The 24,848-nt window shown below is 43.4% G+C and overlaps 1 protein-coding gene across 2 annotated transcripts; it reads right to left on the bottom strand.

Annotated features, from left to right (window-relative positions):
* Positions 1–1,551: 1,551 nt before the first annotated feature.
* On the bottom strand, positions 1,552–22,983 carry si:ch211-167j9.5 (tyrosine-protein kinase SRK3). 2 transcript variants are annotated; one of them, XM_040006452.1, is made up of 12 exons: positions 21,680–22,983; positions 21,393–21,565; positions 10,458–10,680; positions 10,174–10,312; positions 9,253–9,351; positions 8,739–8,899; positions 8,466–8,603; positions 7,244–7,355; positions 6,421–6,520; positions 4,630–4,729; positions 4,125–4,236; positions 1,552–3,802 (listed from the first exon to the last, which is right to left on the bottom strand). In XM_040006452.1, the coding sequence occupies exons 2-11, from the start codon at positions 21,506–21,508 to the stop codon at positions 4,129–4,131; spliced, it is 1,296 nt and encodes a 431-aa protein (XP_039862386.1). In that variant the 5' UTR covers positions 21,509–21,565; positions 21,680–22,983; the 3' UTR covers positions 1,552–3,802; positions 4,125–4,128. The 2 variants fall into 2 exon arrangements, with proteins under 2 accessions (XP_039862386.1, XP_039862385.1); XM_040006451.1 differs by having other exon boundaries at positions 1,553–4,236; positions 21,680–21,726; positions 21,815–22,982.
* Positions 22,984–24,848: the final 1,865 nt, after the last annotated feature.

Genomic DNA, 24,848 nt, shown 5'->3' on the forward strand with positions numbered 1-24,848 from the left:
CAGAACAAAAAAGAATACGTAAGAAAAAAAGCTAAACTAAGAGAAAAGCAGGAGCGACTGTAACAGGCTGCACGCTGGTTGGCGCATGCGCACTTACTGCTTCATGAGCTTCATTACCTGGTTGGGTCACCCTCAGTAGCAACAACTGCAATCAAGCGTTTGCAATAATTGACAATGAGTCAATGACAACAGCGCTGTGGAGGAATTTTAACCCTCATTTTGCAGAATTTTTGTAATTCGGCCATTTTGAAGGCTTTTTAGGCATGAACCACCTTTTGAAGGTCATGCCACAGCATCTCAATCGATTTCAGGTCAGGACTGGGGAGGCCACTCCAAAGTCTTAATTTTGTTTTGTTTTTTTAAGCCATTCAGAGGTGGACTTGCTGGTATATTTGGATTATTGAGGTCAGCTTGAGGTCCTGAACAGATGGCTGACTCTCTCCTTCAGGATGTTTTGGTAGACGGCAGAACTCATGGTTCCATTTACCACAGGAAGTCTTCCAGGTCCTGAGGTAGCAAAACAGCCCCAACCATCACACTACCACCACCACAGGAGGGGCAAGGAGGGGGAGGGGGCATTTAGGATTTTTCCCCCTTAATAATAAACACCTTCATCTACATTACACTGTACACACTATGCAATGATATATTGAAACAAGTGCAAATACACAGGTAAACACAGTTTGTCAGCATTTATATTTCACAGTATGAGCTCTCTTAGGCTAAGTTTTTTGCAAAGGCTCTCCAGGTTCTTGAGGGACATTCTGATGCTCTTCTTTGGATGTTGGATGTCTTTTGTTTCATTTTCTGTCAAGATGATCCCACAATACTACAATTATCGAAGTCAAAGCTAACCGCTAACCCATGACAGACTCTTCACTATGTTTTACGCACGGCTGTAGACACTCACTGTCGTACCTCTCTCCTCACCTGCTCTGTGCATATTTCTAATTTGATTAAACACCATATGAGCTGTTCCAACTGTTTTCTGTCCACGTCTTGTGTAACTTCTCCACCTTTTTGTCCCCCTTCCTTCTTTAAGAATGGCTTCCCTTCAGGTGAGACCATTTCTGAAGAGGTTTCAGTGAACAGTAGCTGGATCAGCTGAAGGGCCAGAACCAGCTCTCCTAATGGCATGACTTTCACATTGTTCTGAGTGAGAAAGTGTTTCCAGACTCATCACTACTTCTTCTGTCTGCCAAGGACTAAACCAGCCAGACAGACCATGTGAAAGATCAGGATGCACATGTGACAAATCTGGACAATATTCCAGATTGCCACCCACCCATCCATCCATCCACGGTGGTTAGCACTGTTGCCGCACAGCAAGAAGGTCCTGAGTTCAGTTCCACCATCAGGTCGGGGTCTTTCTGGGTGGAGTTTGCATGTTCTCCCCGTGTTTGCGTGGGTATTCTTCAGGTTTACTCCGGCTTCCTCCCTTACAGTTCCATATAGTCCAAAGACATGCAGGTAGTGGGGTTAGGTTAATTATTAACTCTAAATTGCCCATAGGTGAGACTGAATGGTCGTCTGTGTCTATGTGTTAGCCCTGCGACAGACTGGCGACCTGTCCAGGAAGTACCTCTCGTCCTAAGACAGCTGGGATAGGCTCCAGCTTCCCCTGAGACCCTGACAAGGATAACTGGATGGTGGATTGATCGATTCATCAATTTTAATTATTCCTGCAATTTATTGAAGACCTATCACGTTATTGGGAGCCAGTTACAGAATTAACAGTTTTTCTTGAAAGAAATTTGTTTTGTTACAAGTATCTTGCAGCTATCTTAGAAAAATTATGAAGTGATCTCTAGATAGTGGTGAAGTCAAAGGAGCAGTACCCAAGAAAACCATTTTATACTGTGAAACATGAGCTGTTGCTACATAAACGTTGAAAGCCAACTTTCTCACATCACATCTCTTCTGTTCTGGGTCGATCTGACCCGCAACATAACAGGAGGGATCATAAATGAAATCTCAAGAACAATGCATAAAATGAATGGCCTGATCATCTTTCTAAAATCCCTAATGTTCAGTTTTGGGACCACTACTCTTATCTGTACATTTGAGTTACCAGACAGCTTTAAAATGGCTGAGTGTCAAGTGTTTGAAATGTTTGACTCGTGGCTATGGTTCCAAATCGCTTCCACTTTGTTATAATACCACTAACAGCTGACTGTGGAATATTTAATATATTGGGAATTTCATGACTGGATTTGTTGCACCCTAACCCTATCACTGGAATTCACTGAGCTCCTGGGAGTGACTGGAACGCCTGAATTCAACAATTTGGATGTGTCAGTACTTTTGGCAGTGTAGTGTGTAAATCAGCTACATCCACGAGAGGGAGAAGAGTTACTGAAAAGGCAAATAATTATGCCTCACAGTGATTTCAAAATAATTTCCATTTTTGGTACAATTTCTGTGGAAATCATACCAATGTGTTCATGACACCACCTGCAGGGGTTGGATGTGTTAGTGATGGGCAGGAGGAGAAGTGCAGAACACTGGTGGATAATTTGGTTCAGGAGAAATCATCTGCCTTTCAGTGTGAAGGTGGCCAACCTCAGGAGGAAGAGAACAGCTGCACAACCCATTTTCATCCTGGGACAAGATGATGATGTGCAAGTATTTGTCGTCCACACTGACAACAAGTTGACCAACACACAGGCTGTATAAGAGAAAGCTGTGTTTCCTAAAGAACCAGAGATCCTTCAACATGTGCAGCAAGTGTGCATTGTTATGGTCGTCTGGGGGGAGTAGCATCAGAGTTTGGATAAACTGACTGCAAACTGGTCACTTAATAAACTGTTACCCTGCTGGGTAACCCTGAGCCTCTGCACCAGCTAGTGAGCAGGTAGTGAAGCACCTTCAGACTGATTCTGCACCTCTGCCACAAAGACAGAGGTGAGTAATCTCTTATGAAAACATGCTATTGGTAGTCTACCCAGTAACGGCTCCTCTTGTTGTTACACCTTTGAAGTAGTAGGAAAAAAATAATATTTATTTTATTTGCATATGAACAAAAACAAGCCGATGAGTCAGAGTTAAACGTAGAACAGCATTTGGTCCGTCCCCCTTCACAGGTAAGTCTTCCTACAAATCTTTGTCTGCTTGTGTTAGTCTCAAACGTCCATTAATACAATTCTGTTCTGTCATTTATCTTTATGTTTGAGTCTTAAAAGCAAAACCAGGGACAAGGTCTGCAATTCAGCTGTTGCAGTTTATTCAAATGTAGCAATGTTAAGTGACCCCTGCTATATAAATACATTAAAAAACTGGATTTTTTTATGTTGGTTTACAAAACAGCAAAACAGAAAAGCTAAAATATACAAATGAACGCAAACACTGAGAAAGCTTTGAATAAATTAATAAAGAAATGCTGTTAAAATACAGACATATTAAATAACGTACATCAGACATGTCAGACTGCTGAATGCTGAACAGCTCCTCCTGTTGGACTTTACATGTGTGATCATCTTGTTTCATAGAGGTTCTTCAAACGTTGAGCCGAGAACATAAATGTGATCTAAAAACGTACGTATGTTGAATTTTGCAGCTTTTCTGCAAACAGTTTATGAAACATCCTTGTAAAGAAAACACAACAATTAGACTCCAGGTAACAAATCAGTGCACACTGAATGATTATGAAGTGAGGCTCTCTGTATTGCTTTCAAATAATTATTCTCAACTTTTCTCATTTAGTATTACTCAGGCTGCGTCGGTGCACACACTGGCATGATTCAGTTTAGCTGGTAATGTGTCAGTATTTGTGTCTGTTGTCAGAGGAAGTTGAAGTGCGCGCCTGTTAGGATACATTCACAAAAACAAAGTCCTGAAATGTGACAGTCTTCAGCGTACAGTCGGCAGACTGTGATCACACAGTTTGATTCTGTTTACCACAAAAATTGGTTTTATATATAAACTAATATTTTATATATGAAAAATAATATAAGAATATAAAAATACAGAAAATGAAAACCACAGGTATATATTTAAAAGAATCATTTTTGAACAAACATGCGCATTATGACTGTTGTGATAAGTTTTCTGCTCCTTTCAGCAGGAATTAAAAGCTTGTGTAACGATATGTCCCACCTGAAATCTGCACGCATGATTTAAAGTACCCGTTTAAAAATTAGTGTCCAAACTGACACTCGCTGCTCGTAAACGATTGTTTTCCTGAATTTCGGCCTCATCTGTCACCACCTGCTCTGGACTCTCCACATCCACGTAGTCCTGCAAAGAAGAACACAGTTTATCTAACACATGTTTGTCTATCTGCAGGTTCAAACTGGGAGAAAGTTCAGAAAATAATCTCTATAAAGACAATTCAACTACATGTGGGTGCATTTAATAACCAAAACACGATGAAGCAAAAGCTGAGTGAAACTCAAACGTTACCTTTCTGTTTGATTGAATTCATTTCAACAGAATTATCGCGTCAGTGAGTATTTAAGACAGAGAGACTGAGGAGTTTTCTCTGACAATACTGTGGAAACACTTAATATAGTCGCGTTTTTGTCAGGATTTTAATGCTGTGTGATGAATATCTCAGCACCACAAAGGCTATGCTGTGATGTTTACAGATCATAACAAAGAGAGAAGAGCTTAAAACATGCTGCTGCTTACCGCATCGTTTTCCATGATGCTCTCCAGCATGCAGACGATGTCTGTGAACGAGGGCCTCAGGGTGTACGGCTCCTGCCAGCAGTCTCGCATGATGTGAAGTCTGTGAGGTCAGAGGCCACTCAGTGATACACAGTCCATGATTCTCTATCATAGTTATTATCATCCTGAGATATAAGAGGATGGTACATAAGGAATGGTGCGGGACTGGCACATGAATGCGACTCATCCAGTTTAGATATTGATGGGGGACGAGTTGAACCGAAATTAAGCTAAAGGAGGAAAAAGGTCGGAAAGCTACGTCCAGCAGAACACAGTCGCTTTCAGTTTTAGTTTGTGAGTCATCTACACACTTGTTCTGATGACACCTCCCCCTCCTAAACACACACTCCCATCACAAGCACAACACACAAAAGACATGATTTTGTTTTTCTGAGCATAACTTCATTAAATATCCTCCTGAAAACAAAACTCTGTATGAGCCATGAGGCTCGACAAAATGCTCCTGACAACGAGCCTCTTTAGTAAATGCAGCAGCTTTTTAGCGGTTTTACACAGATGTTGATGGGTCTTTTAGCTTTCTGCCAAGCTAACGGGATTGAGGTGTATTCCTACCTTCCTTGGGTGAGGCTGACTCCCCCCTTTGTTAGAACTCTCTCTGCTTATTTGGCCGTTACAATTAGCCAATCAGCCTCCCCGGTGTACGTGCACCTGCTGTTCGTAACCTCTGGTTTGCACGAGTGATCTTGTTCCTTCTGCAGTTTGTTTTCCAGCTGTTTCTTTGCGTATGACACGTTGTCATTTGCTGACTGCGTGTCATAACTCGCCGACTGTGCCTCGTGTGTCCTCCTCTGAGTTCTACCAGATATCTTTGATTTGACAACAATTGTTCTTAAATTTTGGATGTTGATATTGCTGCTCGCCTGCTGACAGGGACACGCTGGCTGCCCGTCCGTCTTAGAATTGACTTTAAAAGTTTGTTGTTCTCCTGGCTCCTACGTACCTCTGAACGTTTGCTGTCGTGGCCCCCAGATTATGGGATACGTTGGCCCTCTGTATTATGCTGGCCACAACACTTGACATATTTACATCTCTTTTAAAAACACACATGTTCTCTGAGGCATTTTAGGAAAAACCAGCTTCTGGTCAGATTTAGTCAGTTTTTTGGTCACTTTTAATCTTTGTTATTTCTTAAATTGTATTTATTATCTAATTATTAATTAAGTGTATCTTTTATTTAATTATTTTATTATTATTTAATTTTCTTTGTCTGATTAATGTTTGATTTCTTAACTTTTATCTCTGTTTTTACTGGAAAGTACTTTGGTCAGCCATGTTGTTTTTAAAGTAGAAATAAAGTTGGATTTTTTCTGATTTTCAGCAACAGTTTATGTATTGAATATTGATGCTATGATGGCATGTTGTGTTCTTTAAAGCAGCAGCTTCAGATTTGCTCTGAAGTCTCTCACAGTGACACGTGAGCATTACTCTGCTAGAAACCTGAAAGATGATGTTTGTGTTTCAACAAAGCTCAATGAAACCTGACTCTGAGTAACAGCTGATTTCATTACGAGGATGATTCTTCTGTTGAGAACAGCAGTATTACTCTTTACTGCAGCAGAGTACACATGTGGGGTTGCATCACGAAACATGAAACGTGGCACGGCCTGCTGAGGGACCCACTGTGACAGGGGGGGAGCTGTTTTCAAAATGAAGAAATAAATCTAACTTAACTGACATATATCAATAACTAACATACCAGATACATTTAACCTAAAGGCAGTTCTCACTTACATCTCTGGTCTGCAGCCTTCCGGGTTTGTGTTTTTGTGACCCATACAGATGTGGTACACCACTTGCTCTGATGTCTCCAGGTTTGGATACGGCAGCGTACCTGAAAATGTATTTATATCACAATTTCTATCACTGTGTAATAGAAATCCCTGTGTGGGTGTGGACTGCAGACTTTTAGTAATTTACAGTAAGACAGATAAAAGTATCCAACTCATAATCTCTACAAAGAACCGTACAAATACTGCAGGGTCCACGAGTTATTAATACACTATAATTCAATTCAGCTGTATTTATATTGAGTCAAATCACCACAACAGTTGCCTCGAGGTGCAGCTATTGCAGTTGCACTGTAGACTTACAGGACAGCTAACGTTTTAAATGTCATACGACTGAACTGGAGAGCGAAGTCAGACAAAAGTAGGACGACAGGATGCTTCAGTCAGCTTCTTCATGTGTTTGGATGCTGGTGACAGGGCGCCAGGTTTCCACCTCTGTTCAAAGATGTACTCGTAACCAATGACACAACTTTCCAGAGTCAATTTATGTTTATATTTGTGCTTACATTAATGTTGTGTTATTTCATTTCAGCACTGCTAATACACTGTGGCTGTATCACGGTAGAGGAAACAAGCTTTTAACTTCTCCATTTTATTCTGGCCGGAGTGAACAGCGGCCCGTTGTAATGGCTTTCAACCAAAACACGGAGCCACCACAACACAAGGCCGCTCTTCAACAAAGAGCACGTTTGGAACATATTACTAAACAAGTAGAGGAGAAGTCATGATTTCCAGTGGTCAGAGAGCAGCCCAAACCTCCAACTCACCAAATGTCTGCATCTCCCACAGCACGATGCCAAACGCCCACACGTCTCCCTTGTAGCTGTAGTAGTTGTTCTTGAAGTACTCTGGGGGGTACCAGCGCAGGGGTACACGTTGCTGCACAATTTACACATGATGGAAAAAGTGATTTCACCAAAACTTAAAGGTGATATTTTCAACTGTGTGAAACCATGTCAGTGGGACAATTTTAGACATCTAAAAAGATCGTGGAGGAAATGCATGACACCATTACTGCTGGTCTTTTTCTGCACCACAGTTTCCTGTTGAAAAGGATGTTGCTAAATCTCCTGCACACGTGCAGTAACACAGAAGCAAAGTCTGTTTCAAACTGGGCTCAAAAAGAGTTCACTACATTTGTAGCTCAACCAGTAACAAAGGTCATCCTATCACATCAGGTCGGACCAAACGTGAGATGCAGTTACACTTTTTGTTTTTGTAATATCCAGGTTACATTTGAAAGTGTTGTCCTGAAGCACTTTCAGTCAGGACCACTTTAGCTAACGAGAGATCGCCTTTTACATCCGCGGTCATTTAGATTTGCTGGTGTGGCTCATCTCTGGGACATCCCCGCTCTTCCATGTGCACACATCGAAAGCTGGAGGTGGGGAGAGGAACAGCAGCAACAAAGCAAGGCACCAGCAACTACAGACAGTGATTAAGTCAGAAATTACATAAAAGGAGAAACAATGGCGGAGGAGGGGGGTGCGAAGCGGCCTAAAGACGCGCAGTAACTGTGGACGGCTCCAATAGCTTTTACAAAGGCATGACTGGCTGTAACTCAGGATGTGGAGCAGGTCATCTGCTAAATATAAACACCAAATATCCTCAGGCCACATCTGACTCAAAGATTCTCTCCTGAGTACAGATGTGTGCACATGTTGGACAGAAAGCACTTCTGTAGAAGCTCGTATGAATGGAGCAGAGCTCATTGAGGCTGGTGCTGAGATCAGCTGATGTGACGGTGGCTGACTTTGTTCAAACTCTGCTCAAACCTCAAACATGCATTGATGTTACAGTGAGAGTGAAACTACAGCGCGGGAGCAAAGCTGGAAACGTTTGGGTCACTTTGGATTCTCACTGGGAATCAAACACGAACGGAGGACGTGATCATCCACAAATAAGATCAATGAATTTGAAAATGTGCTGCAAAGCTGTTCGGCAGTCCGAGGACTGTGAGAAAAGGATGTGTGCGTACTGCAATCTTACACGTGGGTTTCTCCAGCGACTGCTGCGACGGCTCGCCATTCGCGTCAAGTCTCGGGCGAGACCAAACTCGGCCACTTTCACCTCCCAGGGAAACTTGTTGACCATGACATTCCTCAGAGCCAAGTCACAGTGAATAATCTGCACAGAGAACCAACAACATTAATGCAAAATGTAAACACAACGATAAAAAGTGTGTTCAAACTGTCAAAAACAAAAGTCACACTGGGACAAAGTGGGACCAGTATATTTCCTATCAGTCTGCTATGCTCTTACCATTTTGGAGCGCAGGTGCTGCATGGCTAGAGCAACGTGGTATGAGGCAATGGTGAGGAGGCTCTGCAGCTCAGGGTCAGTACTCAGGTGGGCTCTGTTGGTCTGCAGGAAGGTCCTCAGAGTGCCGTAGCTCACATACTCCATGATCAGAATGTAGGGCTCTGCACAGAGAACATCCCAGTCAGAGACAGAGACGTAGGGCCTTACAGAGGGACACGCCTCCAAGAAGAATGCAACAGACGTTACAGGTTAGTTCGTAGTTACAGGTTAGGAAAGGGGGGAAACTAAGCATATCTGTCGGTGTGGAGGAAGATGACAAACAAACTGGTTCTTTCTACTCTACCTGAGCACTCTATAAAACATTTACCCGTTCATACAAGCACTTTTTCATGGTTACGTGCTTTTTGGCATGCAGACTGGAGCAGCCAGGGCTCAAACCAACAACCTTCTGATTAAGAAGGTTCCAAGCCGCTCTACCTGAGCAGAGAAACAGCAGTCTGCACATGTTCATCACCTGCAGTGGCGTTCCAGTCCAGTAACTGGAGGATGTTCTTGTGGTGCATCAGTTTTCTCATGATGGAAACCTCCATGTCCACATGTTTGAGGCGGACGCCTGAGGTAGAGGAAGACACAAAGGTCAAACCAAAGCCCAGATGTAACTGGCTAAATCAAAAGGAACGTATTCAGTTTTGTACTAAAGCTCAGCATGATTCATGTTAAAAATAATCCTCATTATTATTCTTGTCCTGACTCTTAGTTCAGCACCTGAGCTGAAGTGGTAAACGAAAAAGACAACAAAGAATAGTCGATGGATGCTAAAACTGTAGCTACAGCTGAGAGGAGTTGCAGATTCAGGTGGTTAGCCTCTCTGAGCTCGTCTCTGTGGGCAGCTCCTCCCACTCCCTTTTACAGTATTGAATGCATTGTTGTTATACGGCAAAACTTATATTGTACAAGATGAATTTGGTGCCATCAAAGTTCTCCTAGCTCGTCTCAGAGCTGCGTTTGACGTCACTGGTCACAGCATTTTAGCAATTTCATGAAGTCTGGAATCCCACAGGGTTACGTGTCAGTGCTTTTACACTACACTCGCTTCGTTTGCAGTACTAACAGTAAGTTATGGTCGGGGCTGTAAATATTAACACCGAGCGCAACGTCAAAAATGTATGAAATGGCTCAGACCAATTTGTTTTTCAGGAATATGTGATCAACCAGAGCGATGGCGTGTTGCAAAAACTGCATGAAAAATGTAAACAAACATGAGCTTAAAGATTCCCACTAATTCTACTTAAAAACAGAATATTTGAACATCATTATAGGACAGCTTACAATCATTTACTTGGATGACAGTTTCCTCCTACTTATCATGTCAAGTACTTAATTACTGCTTTCAGGGATGCTCCGCCTGCAGGCAAACCTCCAGCCATGTCCTTACCTTCCTTGCTGATCTTACAGGTGAACATGCTGTGGCCTTTACACGTCCCTCTGGTCATCCTGGCCTGGTAGAAGACGCCCTCCTTTCCTGCTTTGATCAGCTGCAGAAGGTTCAGGTCTGACTTGGTGAAAGGAGGATCCTTGAATTTGAAATAGACCCGTTTGTACATCATCAAGGTAGAACCGCACCAAACAGAACATGTGAAATCTAAATCTATCATCATCTGAAGGTTCATCTTCTGTGTCTACAGCAGGAACACAAAGATATCTGTGAATCAGCGCTACCTGCTGCAGTTGCTGCAGACCTTTCCACAGCTTCTTGGACGGAGACCTGGCTGAAGTGCTGGGTCGGAGTGGAGATTTGGGAGGAAGTTCCCGCTCCTCCTCCTCCTCCACCACAACTGGGATCGGCCTCGCAGGTAAGAGGGGAGGCTCAACCCGAGGCACAGCACTCATCAGCATCTTGTTCTGCCGGAGCAATCTGATTGTCTTGAGAGCGGATCGGTATCTGCAAAATAACGTGGACAGTAGAACAGGTAACACCGACCCAGGTACGGAGGCGAAACACTCGGCTGCCTTACTAAACCAGGAGCAGCAAGTCTGACGACACACAGTTTGGGACTCGGAGCTAAACGGTGTAACTGTAAGTGACACTGCACATAAACCAAAGATCCAGACATCCAGTCTCTTCCACGTGTCCTTGTCAGTGTCATTGGGGGTGGAGCCTATCCCAGCTACCACAGGGTGAGAGGAAGGTCACGCCTGGGACAGGTCGCCAGTCTGTCGCAGGGCTAACACAGAGAGATAGACAACCGCTCACATTCACACCTATGGGTAATTTAGACTCACCAGTTAACCTGAACCCACTAACTGCATGTCTTTGTGCTGTGGGAGGAGCCAAGAGAACCCACTCAGACACGGGGAGAACATCCAGACTCCACACACTCCCAGCCAGACAGCGCATTCAGACCCAGGAGGCAACAGTGATAATATTCCTAACCTTAATGAAAACAAATCACATTTATCTAGAAATACATTATCTATAAACAGATCACCGAGTCTTGGGAGCTTTACTCTAAAAAAACGAGCTAAAAACGGTGGTTGTGTAACCCAGATCATTGTTTGAGTATGGGATTTCTGATTATTTGGTAGTCACTGAACGCACCACTGTGCCGTGCGCATAGCCACTCTCTACTCCAGCTACAGAGTTTTTCCTTCCGTTGGTCCGATGAGGCGCATGCTGCTCTCGTGCCCTCTACGAGCTGGAAATTCGGATACAGTAGACATTTGAGTTGCTGTAAATAGTTTTAAAAACCTTTATATGTGAAGCTAATGATTTAATATGTTGTTAGGAAAAAGAGTCTTGTAGCAGTTACGAACGTGAAGCGGAGCTGAGTCCGACAGCATACGCCATTACATGAACCCCTCTGGTGAGTTAGCGTGCAGCTCATGTTCGTATGAAATGTTTTGTGCCTTATTATACTGCAGCGAGGTATCAAATCTACCGCTGTCATGTTTGTTAAGAAAGAGGCTAAATATTGTATAACGTGTGTTATCGGGTGACTGTTAGCAAGCTAGCCGTTAAGTGAGCCTAGCTAATGTCCTAAAATGGCGGCCGACACGAGGTCAGTTACAGTGTTATTATGTTATGCCTAAGAGAACAGCATTAATAAGCATTGTTAACAGCATTTATGTTCTGTTATATTTTTATTTTGACAAACCTGTATTATTATGATGGTAAGTCTGTTAAATAAGCCGTTAGTGACATGGACACTGAGTCAGTGGTACTGAGACTTATGAACATTTTAGTTAATTCTTCTGCACACTTGTGTGTAGGCTGGTTTGTTTGCCCCTTTTGGTGCCTTGGATCCTACTGGATGAACTGCCTTGTGGAAGTCCTCATCTGATGACTCTGCCGAACCGTCCTGGCAAATAGATGGTCGTTGCTGCGGGTGGATGCTTCTGCTTGCTGGATGCTATTATTGGATGCTACACCGTTCCAACAGAGCGGTAGGAACAATTCAAAGGGCCCCAACGATGCACTTTATTTTTCCCTGAGCTCAGGTGATTTTCTTTTGGCCAAAGGACCTTAAAGGATACATATTTGATTTTATTTATTTATTTTATTTTTCTTGTGACACTGAGTGGAAAGACACTACAAAAGAAGGGTTTATTATTTAAAATTGTGTCTAATAAATGTGTTTATGTTAAGTAAGTGTGGTGTCCATTGTGTGCTGGAAGCCGTATTGTTCCTGTGGTGGAGCAGCTACTACCAATCTCCTTTACGAAACTAGCCTCTGATGGGATACAGATATTTGGGATACATTTGATTTCTTGTAACCTATTTCTAGAGAAACTGTGATTCTGGGTTAAACATTGGGGTGAAATTGATGACACCGACACCTAGTGAACTGCCCAAGGTCAACAGTCCTGATTTCCACGCATTAAAGGTTTGGCGTAAGTACAGATTGCGTTACAAGTGGTGAGCCAGCCAGGAGATTGGTGAAAAGTAGCACCTTGACTTTCCAGCTCACAACACCTACCTTTTCATTTTTCCTTGACCCTATTGTGTTGGACATGGATCTTTGCAGACGTTTTGATGTAGATGGCCAGTGCTCACTTTTTGTGACTGGAGTTGAAGGGATTTACACAGATGATGACATTACCATTTACTGAAAAAACACTAGCAAAGTTTCTCGGATAGTTCGAATTCCAGATGAATCAAACCAGCCAGAGGGTAGAGTCCTGATAGAATATTTGTCCGATCAAGCCATTTCCAAGATCAACCCCCAGATCTTAGGCGACTTGCCGAGCCCCAAGGATCCTGCTATCGGTTGGTCTGTCAAAACCATTCGAGATGTTGCTCAGGAAGAGGTAGGCAAGGAGTTAGCTCGTAGATACTTAGAAGAACTGAAGGCTGTTGGAGATAGTGGTAAAGCAGGTTTCTTGAGTGTTATTCAGAGTGAGGTCAAAGAAGCTCGACATAACTCTGAGATTCCTGACACACAGCCACACACAGCTCAGGATGGTGACACATCCCTCCATGACATTGTAGCTAGTGATCATGATGAACCTAATCACTACACACAGACCCACAATGCACCTGATAGTGCTGTGGTGAACCCTGTTAATATCGACCACAGTCTCCTTAACCCACCTCAGATTCAAAAAGTTGTTGTTGAGCACGTTATCAGAAATGACTCAACAGCCCCGTGGTCTATACAAGCCAGACTGCGCACCTTTTCTGGCCGTGCTCCTAGGCCCAATGGTGAGGTAGACTATGAAACATGGCGCACACAAGTGGACCTTCTTGTCAGTGATTGCTCCCTTAGTGATGTGCAAAAGGTTAGGAAAATACTTGAAAGTTTGCTAAGTCCAGCAGCCGATGTTGTTAAGTTGCTTGGTGTGAGCTCACCACCCAGGGCTTATGTTAGGCAGCTCGATTCCGCTTTCAGTGTTGTAGAGGACGGAGAAGAGTTATTTGCAACCTTTCTCAGCTCCAATCAGAATAGCGGAGAAAAGCCCTTAGCATATTTGAACAGACTCCATAGCCTCCTCACTCGAGCTATTTCTAGAGAGGGAGTCTCTGTCGAAACTTTAAGCAAACACCTACTCAGACAGTTTATTAGAGGCTGCTGGGACCAGAGTCTCATTATAGCTCTCCAACTAGAAAACAAAAAGAACAGTCCACCAACATTCCCAGATCTACTCCTTATGTTGAGGACCGAGGAAGGTCGTAGATCGGCAAAGCTAGACAGGATGAAAAAACATCTGGGTGCTACAAAAGCAGCTGTACATGCCCACTCCATTTTTGATGTACCCTCCTATGACGATGAGCCCTTACCGACACAGACTGCGAAGCAGAGCGAAGCATCTAAGCTTGAGAGGAGAATGGATGAGCTTTCAAAGCAGGTAGAGAAACTGAGTCAAAGGTCCAAGAATTCTCCTTTTGACAGTGAGCTTAGTGCAGCGTTAAAACAGAGACAAGAAGAAACTGTTAAACTTGAAAGCAAAATAGATGAGTTGTCTAAACAACTCAGAGAGCTCACTCAGAACCAAAAATGTCCTAAAGAGAATAATAGTGGCAAAGACTTCCTTACGGCAAGAAATAGCAGTGCCAGGAGACCAGTTAAGGTTCCCTCTATGCCAAAAGCATGGTTCTGCTTTAGATGTGGTGAAGATAACCACATTGCCGCTCGATGCCCAAATGAACCCAACCAGGCACTAGTCCTCCAGAAGAATGCTGAGTTAAAGGAAAAGCAAGGAAGGTTCCAAGCCCAACAGGTTACTGAGCCTTTTGCTTTAAACTTGTAGCGGCTCCTGCTGCGGGACGTCCAGGAGCTGAGACCAGCATTAGTCCCGCCTCAAGTGACCAAAGAATTGATGTTCAGAGCAAAATAAAGACCCAGACAATGGTTCAAGATTTCAGTTCCCAATCCCGCTTGCCACCCGGTCTGATAGGTCCACGTTGTTCAGCTTCTGTTTTGGTTGAGGGTGTGCAATGCAACTCTATCATGGATAGTGGTTCACAAGTCACTACACTCTCCGAATCATTTCACAAGGATAAGCTGGCACATCTCCCCATTCAAGCATTGCTTGAGATTGAGGGTGCAGGTGGACAGCACGTTCCCTACCTTGGTTATGTTGAGACCCACGTCACTTTTCCTCACAACATTACAGGCAAAGAGGAAGAGTTGGTGGTTTTGGCTCTTGTTGTGCCTGAGTGCCATTTTAACAGCAGAATGCCAGTTTTGATTGGTACCAATGCACTGTTAAGACTCCATGATAAGTTATCTGAACGTGACGGTCCAGATTTCCTTCACAGACTGTGTTCCAGAGATGTAGCACTGGTTCTCCAGCACTTGGCTAAACAAATGGATGATTGCCACATACACCCAGTGAGGTTGCACGGGAAAGTACCAGTCACCATCCCTGCCAACCACAAGTGCTGTTTAATGGGCGATGTTAGGCTGAGAAAGAACACTCCTAACGTAAGTTTTGTCCTTGAACCAAATGAACACGACAAGTTACCTGGTGGTTTATTTCTTGAAACTGCTTTGATAGACAACCCTTACAAAGCTAAGAGTAAGGTTCCAGTCGTCTTGCAGAACTTGAGTGGGCACAGTATTGTATTGCAACCAGGAAGTACAGTTGCCCAGGTATGTGTAGCCCAGCACATTTCACCCCTGGTGCCTGTTTCAAATGCTTCTTCTCATGACAAGTTTGATGGAGAGAAGCTTAAGTTTAATCTTGATGAGTCACCCATCTCTGAAGAATGGAAAGAGCGCATCACCACCAAGCTCAAGTCTATTTCAGAAGTGTTTGCGGTTGATGATCTGTCTTATGGTCATACCACTGTGGTAAAACACCACATTCGGCTGAACGATGACACGCCGTTTAAGGAACGGTCGAGGCCCATCCATCCAAGTGACAGAGAAGCTGTCAAGCAACACCTCAAAGAACTGCTTAATGCAGGGGTTATTAGGGAGTCAGAGAGCCCCTACGCATCTCCAATAGTAGTTGTGCGTAAAAAGGACGGTTCAATCAGGTTGTGCGTTGATTACCGCAAGTTGAACGCACGGACCATTAGGGATGCTTATGCCCTCCCAAACATTGAAGAGACCTTCACGGCCCTTAGTGGTGCCAAGTGGTTCTCGGTCATGGACCTCAAATCAGGCTATTATCAGGTTGAGATGGCCGAGGAAGATAAAGCTAAAACTGCTTTTGTCTGTCCTCTTGGGTTTTATGAGTTTAATCGCCTGCCTCAGGGCGTTACAAATGCCCCAAGTACGTTTCAACGACTGATGGAGAAGTGTGTTCGGGATTTGAACTTGAGTGAGGTACTTGTGTTTTTGGATGATCTGATTGTGTTTTCAGACACCCTGGAGGAACATGAGGTGAGACTCATGAGGGTGCTGAACCGGTTGAGGGACTTTGGGTTGAAGCTGTCCCCAGAAAAATGTCATTTCTTTAGGCCCTCGGTGAAGTACCTTGGCCATGTGGTTGATGCCCAAGGAGTTCACACAGATCCTGATAAGATCTCAGCTTTGAAAACATGGCCTCGTCCTACAAACAAGAGAGAGTTAAAATGTTTCCTAGGCTTTGCCGGTTATTACCGGAGATTCATTGATGGATACTCAAAGATCGCAAAGCCTTTAAATAGTCTCACGGCTGGTTACTACTCACCCAAAAAGAGGGGTAAAGTGTATCTTGGAGAACATTTCAGACAACCATCAAACATTAACTTACCTTTTGGAGAGGAGTGGACACCTGAATGTGAAAATGCGTTTAAGACTTTGATTGAGAGACTGACATCGGCACCTGTCCTTGCTTTTGCCAACCCACAGCTACCATATGTCCTGCACACTGATGCCAGTCGTGAAGGCTTGGGTGCAGCGCTCTACCAAGAGCAGGACGGGAAGCTGAGAGCTGTGGCTTATGCAAGCAGGGGACTTTCCAAAAGTGAGAGAAACTATCCCACTCACAAGCTTGAATTTCTAGCTTTGAAGTGGGCACTTTGTGAGAAGTTTAACAGCTACCTTTATGGCGCTAACTTCACCATTGTGACGGATAACAATCCTCTCACGTATGTACTGACATCTGCGAAGTTAGATGGTGCTGGTCATCGCTGGTTAGCTGCGCTGTCTACTTATCAGTTCACCGTTAAGTACAGGGTCGGTCATGCCAATCGCGATGCAGATGTGCTGTCCCGACGACCGCAAGCTCCTCTTTTTGAAGATGAGGATTTCATCAAAGAAAGGGAGAGAGTTGATGACATGAAAAACCGTCTTCTAGAGGTGAGCAACGAGATGAGTCACGAGGTGGTATCTGCCTTATGTCAACGCCATCTTGTGGTGTCAAAGATCGAGCACTGTTCAAATCTAGAACAACCTTTGGCTGTAGAGTCTCTTGCTGTTGATCCCTCAACAGTTGCGGATGTGTTTGGAGAAGACACATTACCATCTATGACAAGCTCTGACTGGTACAAAGCTCAGAGGGATGACCCGGTTGTCTCACGTGTCATTACCTTCGTTGAAAGAGCTCAAAAGCCCAGCTTCAGAGAAACAAACCTTGAAGCTCCTGATGTTAGGCTCCTTCTCAAGGAGTGGAGAAGACTCGAAATGAGAGATGGAGTATTGTACAGGAAATGGACAAATAGAGACAACATTGTATGGCAGTTAGTCCTACCTGAACAGTTCAGAGGGAAAGCGTTGCGTGGAGTGCATGATGAAATTGGTCATCTTGGTTTTGAACGAGCACTGCATCTTGCCCGTTCCAGATTCTATTGGCCAATGATGACAAAGTCTGTAGAAGAGAAGTGCAGACAGTGTCCACGCTGTGTCAGAAGGAAAGCAGTGCCTCAGAAGGCAGCGCCTCTTGAAAATATTATAGCAACTTACCTGCTTGAACTCGTCTGTATGGACTATTTGTCAGTTGAGCCAGACAACAGAGACACCCGGAACATATTAGTTATCACTGACCATTTTACAAAGTTTGCTGTGGCAGTGCCAACTAAAGATCAGAAGTCCAGGACCATTGCAAAAGCTCTGTGGGAGAACTTCATAGTTCATTATGGGTTTCCCAGTCGTCTACTCAGTGATCAGGGTAGAGACTTTGAATCTCACACAATCAAAGAGCTATGTGCGTTGATAGGAGCAGACAAAATCCACACTACACCTTATCATCCTCGCGGAAACCCGGTGGAAAGGTTTAACCGGACGCTTCTTGATATGTTGGGTACGTTGGAAGAGGAAGACAAATCTCACTGGAGGGACTTTGTTAAACTCTTAGTTCATGCGTATAACTGCACGAGAAATGACACGACTGGTTTCTCTCCTTATGAACTGATGTTTGGCAGACAACCCCGACTACCCATTGATTTAGTCTTAGGTATCCAACCTGAAAATGCCAACCATAAGTCTCATTCAGAGTATGTGAACAACCTTCGTCAACGTCTGGAGGAGAGCTACACCCTAGCTGCAAAAAACTCCCAGAAGATCGGAGAAAGGAATAAAGTTAGGTTTGACAAGAGGATTAGAGTGGCCGAGCTCTGTGCAGGTGACAGGGTTTTGGTTAGGAACATGAGTATCAGAGGTAAACACAAAATCTCAGACAGGTGGGAACAGAAAGTACATGTTGTGGTTAAACAAATCAATAATGGCCCTGTCTATGTTGTGGAACCCGAGTTGGGAGACGGACCAAAACGCACCTTACACAGGGATTTCCTTCTACCGTGTGGGTTCTTACCTGTGGAAGAAATGGCAGGGAGCAGATCTCCTGGGCCCTCTAAAGGGAAGAAACCGAGGAACAAAGCCGAGAGAGAAGTACAATCTTCTGATAACCCTGATGGTCAGGAAGATGAGGTATACAGTGATGAGGACGAAGTGTATCCAGCTTTTGTGGTTCCAGAAATAATAACCAGAGGTCCTTTTATCCAGACTGAAAGGCAGGTTATCACACCTCAGCTGTCCACTGGGGATGTGCATTCTAGTTTGCCCCGTGCAGAGCCACAAGGCGAGTCACACGCACGAGAAACGCCCAGTCATGTTTCTGGACCTGAGCCTTTGTTACACTCAGAAAGCAATGAGGTGACCACATCTCCCATTCCATCTGATGAAGGTCCAGGTTGGGTTGTTATTGACATTCCTGAACAAACAGAATCTGTTGAAATGAATCAAGGAAGCAGCGACACTGCTGAGCGGAGTTTAGAGCCAGAGACAGTAGAGTTGCGGCGTTCTGGGAGAGAGAGACGCCAACCTCGTAAACTAACTTATGATGAGTTAGGTGAGCCTTTAATTTTGGCTCTCAGTTCCTTTTTGTCAGAGTTTCGCAATTGTATTCTCTCAGAGCACTCTCCTTCACACACCTGTTAAGTCAAGTGTGCATGCAGAGACTCATGCACTTTAGAGGGGGAGAGTGTAACCCAGATCATTGTTTGAGTATGGGATTTCTGATTATTTGGTAGTCACTGAACGCACCACTGTGCCGTGCGCATAGCCACTCTCTACTCCAGCTACAGAGTTTTTCCTTCCGTTGGTCCGATGAGGCGCATGCTGCTCTCGTGCCCTCTACGAGCTGGAAATTCGGGTACAGTAGACATTTGAGTTGCTGTAAATAGTTTTAAAAACCTTTATATGTGAAGCTAATGATTTAATATGTTGTTAGGAAAAAGAGTCTTGTAGCAGTTACGAACGTGAAGCGGAGCTGAGTCCGACAGCATACGCCATTACATGAACCCCTCTGGTGAGTTAGCGTGCAGCTCATGTTCGTATGAAATGTTTTGTGCCTTATTATACTGCAGCGAGGTATCAAATCTACCGCTGTCATGTTTGTTAAGAAAGAGGCTAAATATTGTATAACGTGTGTTATCGGGTGACTGTTAGCAAGCTAGCCGTTAAGTGAGCCTAGCTAATGTCCTAAAATGGCGGCCGACACGAGGTCAGTTACAGTGTTATTATGTTATGCCTAAGAGAACAGCATTAATAAGCATTGTTAACAGCATTTATGTTCTGTTATATTTTTATTTTGACAAACCTGTATTATTATGATGGTAAGTCTGTTAAATAAGCCGTTAGTGACATGGACACTGAGTCAGTGGTACTGAGACTTATGAACATTTTAGTTAATTCTTCTGCACACTTGTGTGTAGGCTGGTTTGTTTGCCCTTTTGGTGCCTTGGATCCTACTGGATGAACTGCCTTGTGGAAGTCCTCATCTGATGACTCTGCCGAACCGTCCTGGCAAATAGATGGTCGTTGCTGCGGGTGGATGCTTCTGCTTGCTGGATGCTATTATTGGATGCTACACCGTTCCAACAGAGCGGTAGGAACAATTCAAAGGGCCCCAACGATGCACTTTATTTTTCCCTGAGCTCAGGTGATTTTCTTTTGGCCAAAGGACCTTAAAGGATACATATTTGATTTTATTTATTTATTTTATTTTTCTTGTGACACTGAGTGGAAAGACACTACAAAAGAAGGGTTTATTATTTAAAATTGTGTCTAATAAATGTGTTTATGTTAAGTAAGTGTGGTGTCCATTGTGTGCTGGAAGCCGTATTGTTCCTGTGGTGGAGCAGCTACTACCAATCTCCTTTACGAAACTAGCCTCTGATGGGATACAGATATTTGGGATACATTTGATTTCTTGTAACCTATTTCTAGAGAAACTGTGATTCTGGGTTAAACATTGGGGTGAAATTGATGACACCGACACCTAGTGAACTGCCCAAGGTCAACAGTCCTGATTTCCACGCATTAAAGGTTTGGCGTAAGTACAGATTGCGTTACAGTTGGATAACACAGACATGAATTCAGATGGAGGCTGCAGAGACTCAGCTGACCCTGACTCAACATTCGTTTTGAATAAGTCAGTTTTTTGCTATTATTTTTCACTTTTCCATTTTTTGTAATACACCATCATTTTAGTTGGTAACATGCTGCACAAATAAAAATGTTTTCAGAATAAAAGAACGAGGAAAAGCTGAGAACAGCTGGCCATGTGTTCTTTTTGGCTCATTTCAAAACAACGACACATTTGAATGGGATTGTATGCTAATACTGAAAGATAACATATGACGCCAAAATATTAGAAACATCTAACAAGGTGCTGTATAAAGTAGGTCCGTAGACATCTGTATTATGAGTCTATGTTAACATGATCTCTTACAGTGGATAACATCTGTTTTTGGACCTATGGCGCTATGCATTTATTATAATAATAATACAAAGGCTGAGCAAAAAAACTAAATTCATCTTCGGTGTTTTCACGTTCTACTTTAAAAGTACATAAACATTGAAATCTGAAGAGTGCAGATCTCAGGAAATGAGACGATCAAAGAAGAACATCTCACTTTTGTAAAAAGGGAAATAAACGTCTACACCAAACTTCACACAGCAGGTGAGAGGTACATTTCACAAACAAGCAAAGACTAATTTTAAGGAAACCGTTATAGCGGTTAGCATCTGAGCGGCTCATTCCCGTCCGTGAAGCCAGTGTGGCCAAAAATGGGCTTTTATTAACGTCTGATTTTATAATATATTCACGCTAAAGTACATGAAGGGAAATTGTTATGTTTTATTTAATAATGCTGCTGTTACTGTTGCAGCTTTGGTGAGGACAGTCAGCTTAATTTGAACATAAAATGTAGCAAACAGACCAAGTGAGACTGAGGTCACGTCGTTAATAAAAGTCTTTTTAAAGAACTTAAAATGGACTTACTTTCTGATGCACACGGCTCCCAGCACTGTGAACACCACGATGGTGAAGGAGAGGAGACCGCTGAGGGTGTATACAACGGAGTAGACATGTGAAAGCTCACCTGAACAGTCCGCCATGTCCTCTGCTCAGTGTTTGTTTTCTGGCACAAACTGGTAAAAGAACATCAGGCTGGTCTGGAACAGCGATAGGAAGAACGTTTAGAACGTTTCTTTTTATAGAGCTGATTCACTGAAGCCCAAAATACAAAGAAAGCACAGGAAGAGCGTAACTAAATGAAAAAGCCCTACCTGTGCTCTGTGACAACTTTGATCAAGTCCATTCTTCTCGCCTAAACCTGCCAGTCAGACACCAGACAGTATTTATTCTGCTCGGTCCCACTTAAAATTTCAAAAATCAGCCTTGTGCTGGATAAAATGTCTGACCCGTGTTGTGTTAAGCAGGAGCTCTCACAGTACATCAACCACAAGACAATCAGAGGAAATGAAGTGAAGCAGCAAGTGGTTTGAGATGCGCTGTTTCACCTCACGCTGATTTCTAGAATGAGTGTGAGTCCACTTCACACTAAAGTGTCTTCATGTCAGCTCTCCCAGCTCACGCAGTAACGCTGCAGATGCTCGGTCAGTTTGTAGAAGTATGAAAGTTCGTCAAAAAACTTTAATCATGCAAACTGTTTTTTTCTTTTAACTCTTTGGTTTACCGCCGCACCCTCTCATTAACCACAGTGGAATATTATTTACTGCAGCAAAAATAGAAATACCACAGTACTAACGACATAATCTCAAGTTAGACTCGAAGACGTTATCTGTGCAACTTACAGTAACAATGTCATGTAGAGGGGCTCAAATCAATGTAACAATGTTACATTTGATTATTTGATGGAGCTCGTTTTAAGCACATTATTTACTGTCGGGTAGTTTATTGTTCTGAAAAATGACCTCACTTTAATGTTTAAGGACAGCTTTCATAAGCTTGTTGGGGCTGCCAACAGAAAGAGAACCAGAATCAACTGGTCATCTAAAGTAACCACATTCTAAATTTAATCACACCCAAAAGTTAATCTAGTGTTAAGTTACCGACTTAAACACACCGACGCAGTCATTTTCCACGTCCAACGTGTGACCAGTCACACAGTCTCTCTGCTCTGACACTAAAAACTAAAAATGTCAGTCAGGATTAGGCGAGAGGCGGAAAAGCCCCTGACTGGTGCGCAGGGCAGAAAGAGTAGCGCTGTTTAATTCGGAGAAGCTGCTGCAAAGCCCCTGTGTGTGGTTTCCTCTCTCGTCTGTTAGCTGACTGCAAAACACTGAGGAAGGACAACAAAGGTCAACAACTGTTTTAAATTTGCTGCACTTCTTCGTTATGACGAGCACAATCATGTAAAACCACTGCTGTTTCTAACATGTTAGCATGCTTACATTTGTTCATTTGAACCAAATAAAAAGTCAAGTTTAAAAGACTTCCATGCAAAGAAATGAAGGTCCAGGGCTTTGTGGTCTAACCTCTGTCTGCCAAAACTCGCTGTAGGTGCATGTAGTGTGACATCTGTGGAGCCCGGGCATGTGTGGGAGGCTGAGACATACGCACAGCACGCGCTGTAGAGAGCTACTCTGCAGTAAAAAGTGGTAAACTGGGGTGAGCACGTATAGACACTGCTCCAAAAAATACAATTAAAGGAAAACTTTTTAATCAGTTAAACTTGTGGGATGTTGCTCTGCTCAATTAACCCTCATAATGTCCTCCCGATTTCCACACAGCTGTGGTCCTCAGGGGTCAGTAATGTCCCCACTTCATTTGAGTGTTTTTTAAAGTATAAATTGTCAATCAATTCAGTGTTACACCTTAGTTTTACTTAAGACCAACACATTAACACAAAATTTACCCAACATTTTAGGGCCACCAGACCTTGTTTACATAAAGTACACTTTGTTTTTGAGCGAAAATAAAACGAGACAATAAAAGATTATTTTGACTATTTGTCTAACTACAGAGTGCTGTATGTTGAACTTTAGTGAGAAAGTTTTTTTGAAGCATTTATAAATTTTAAATGGCAGCACATAATCACAGCTGTGGTCCTCAGGGGTCAAAAATGTCCCCATCTGGTTTGATTGATACTTAATTAATATGAAGTGGATTTTCCCCACTTTTAATTAAAACTTAATTCAAACATTTTGACACAATTTTTTTTTTTTATTCCATTTCAAATTTAAGTCTGATAAAAACCTCATAAAAATGAATTTTTTCTTTGTTTTCGGGTAAAAACTAAATTAAATCATCAGTTATTGTGAGGATCGTTTTACAACCAGAGTCGGTTGCTTTAAAGAGCAGGAGGGGCCGTTACTCAGTTTGCTGCTATTAGAGATCAGGATGAAATCCTTGTGAGACCCTGTACTGGTGCAGTGGGTCCTGCTTTCCACCTGGTGCACGACAGTGCCCGGACTCATGTGACCAGATTATGCAGGCAGTTCCTGGAGGATACCACTGCCTGGTCTCCATGCTTGCTGGACCCACAGTCCAATAGAACCTCTGGGAGATAAACAATATGAGAACAGCACCACCAAGGCTGGAGATGGAGCAACACTGAAAGAGAAGACCGGTGAAGCACGCAACACATAACAACAATGCTCAGTGGCTAGGATCTAAGAGCACACCACAGCAACCATCACAGTGGCAGAATGACTCACAGAAGCTAAAGCTACAGAAGCTAACTACACTCCATCAGCACAAATTAACGAGCTGCTGATGTATGAGATACACCCAGAATGGCTAACTGAAGGCTGGATAGTCCTGATCCCCAAAGAAGATCAGTCACGTCCAACTACCGGCCAATAGCCTGTCTCAGCACTACATGGAAGCCCCTTTTAGGCATTATAGCAGCAAGATGGATAGGTGTATGGCTCAATACATAACCAAGGAATTGGCAGAAACACCAGAGGGGCAAAATACCAACCACTGTTCGAGCAGTCTCGCTAGACTTCTAGACTCTCTAGACTTCTAGACTCTCTAGACTGCCTAGAACTGTACAAGATCAGTGTGATGCTGAGAACCTTTCTTCAGGAATCCCATGGGGGAACAGAGACCAACAGAGGCCAACTAAAAGTCAATACCACTAGTTGCCATCAAGTCTAGGATCTAACACATGCTCCGTCCCAAAAGCTGTTCTGCATAGCCCTGAACCCCATGGATGGAGCAGTCGTTAACCACCTCTAGAAGACGACAGCAAGATTATGCCCGATGGTTACAAGACGCCCACTCACTGATTGTTACCGTCCCCCCCCAGGGGTCGAGGCAGGCGAGTGGAGGGGACCAGTAACACTGAGGCCCAGACAGAAGGAAAGGAAAACAGACCAGTGTTTTGTAGGTACATAAAAGAGTCTTTATTTATAGATATCATAAAATAGGAGCCGGCAACGCCGTAATTACCAAGAACAATGCCGAAAAGGGGAAAAAAGGTTGCAA

Source organism: Simochromis diagramma, unplaced genomic scaffold, assembly GCF_900408965.1.
Source record: "Simochromis diagramma unplaced genomic scaffold, fSimDia1.1 OVJJ01000024.1, whole genome shotgun sequence".
Lineage (NCBI taxonomy): Eukaryota > Metazoa > Chordata > Actinopteri > Cichliformes > Cichlidae > Simochromis > Simochromis diagramma.

Bases quoted from the DNA above. Each gene is read 5' to 3' on its own strand.
- si:ch211-167j9.5 (XM_040006452.1), bottom strand. From the start codon at position 21,508: ATGGCGGACTGTTCAGGTGAGCTTTCACATGTCTACTCCGTTGTATAC. The intron at 9,352-10,173 runs GTAAGGACATGG...CCTCTACCTCAG, and splicing joins CTGTAAGATCAGCAAGGAAG to GCGTCCGCCTCAAACATGTG. The intron at 4,730-6,420 runs GTAAGTGAGAAC...CTGACCTCACAG, and splicing joins GAAGGCTGCAGACCAGAGAT to ACTTCACATCATGCGAGACT.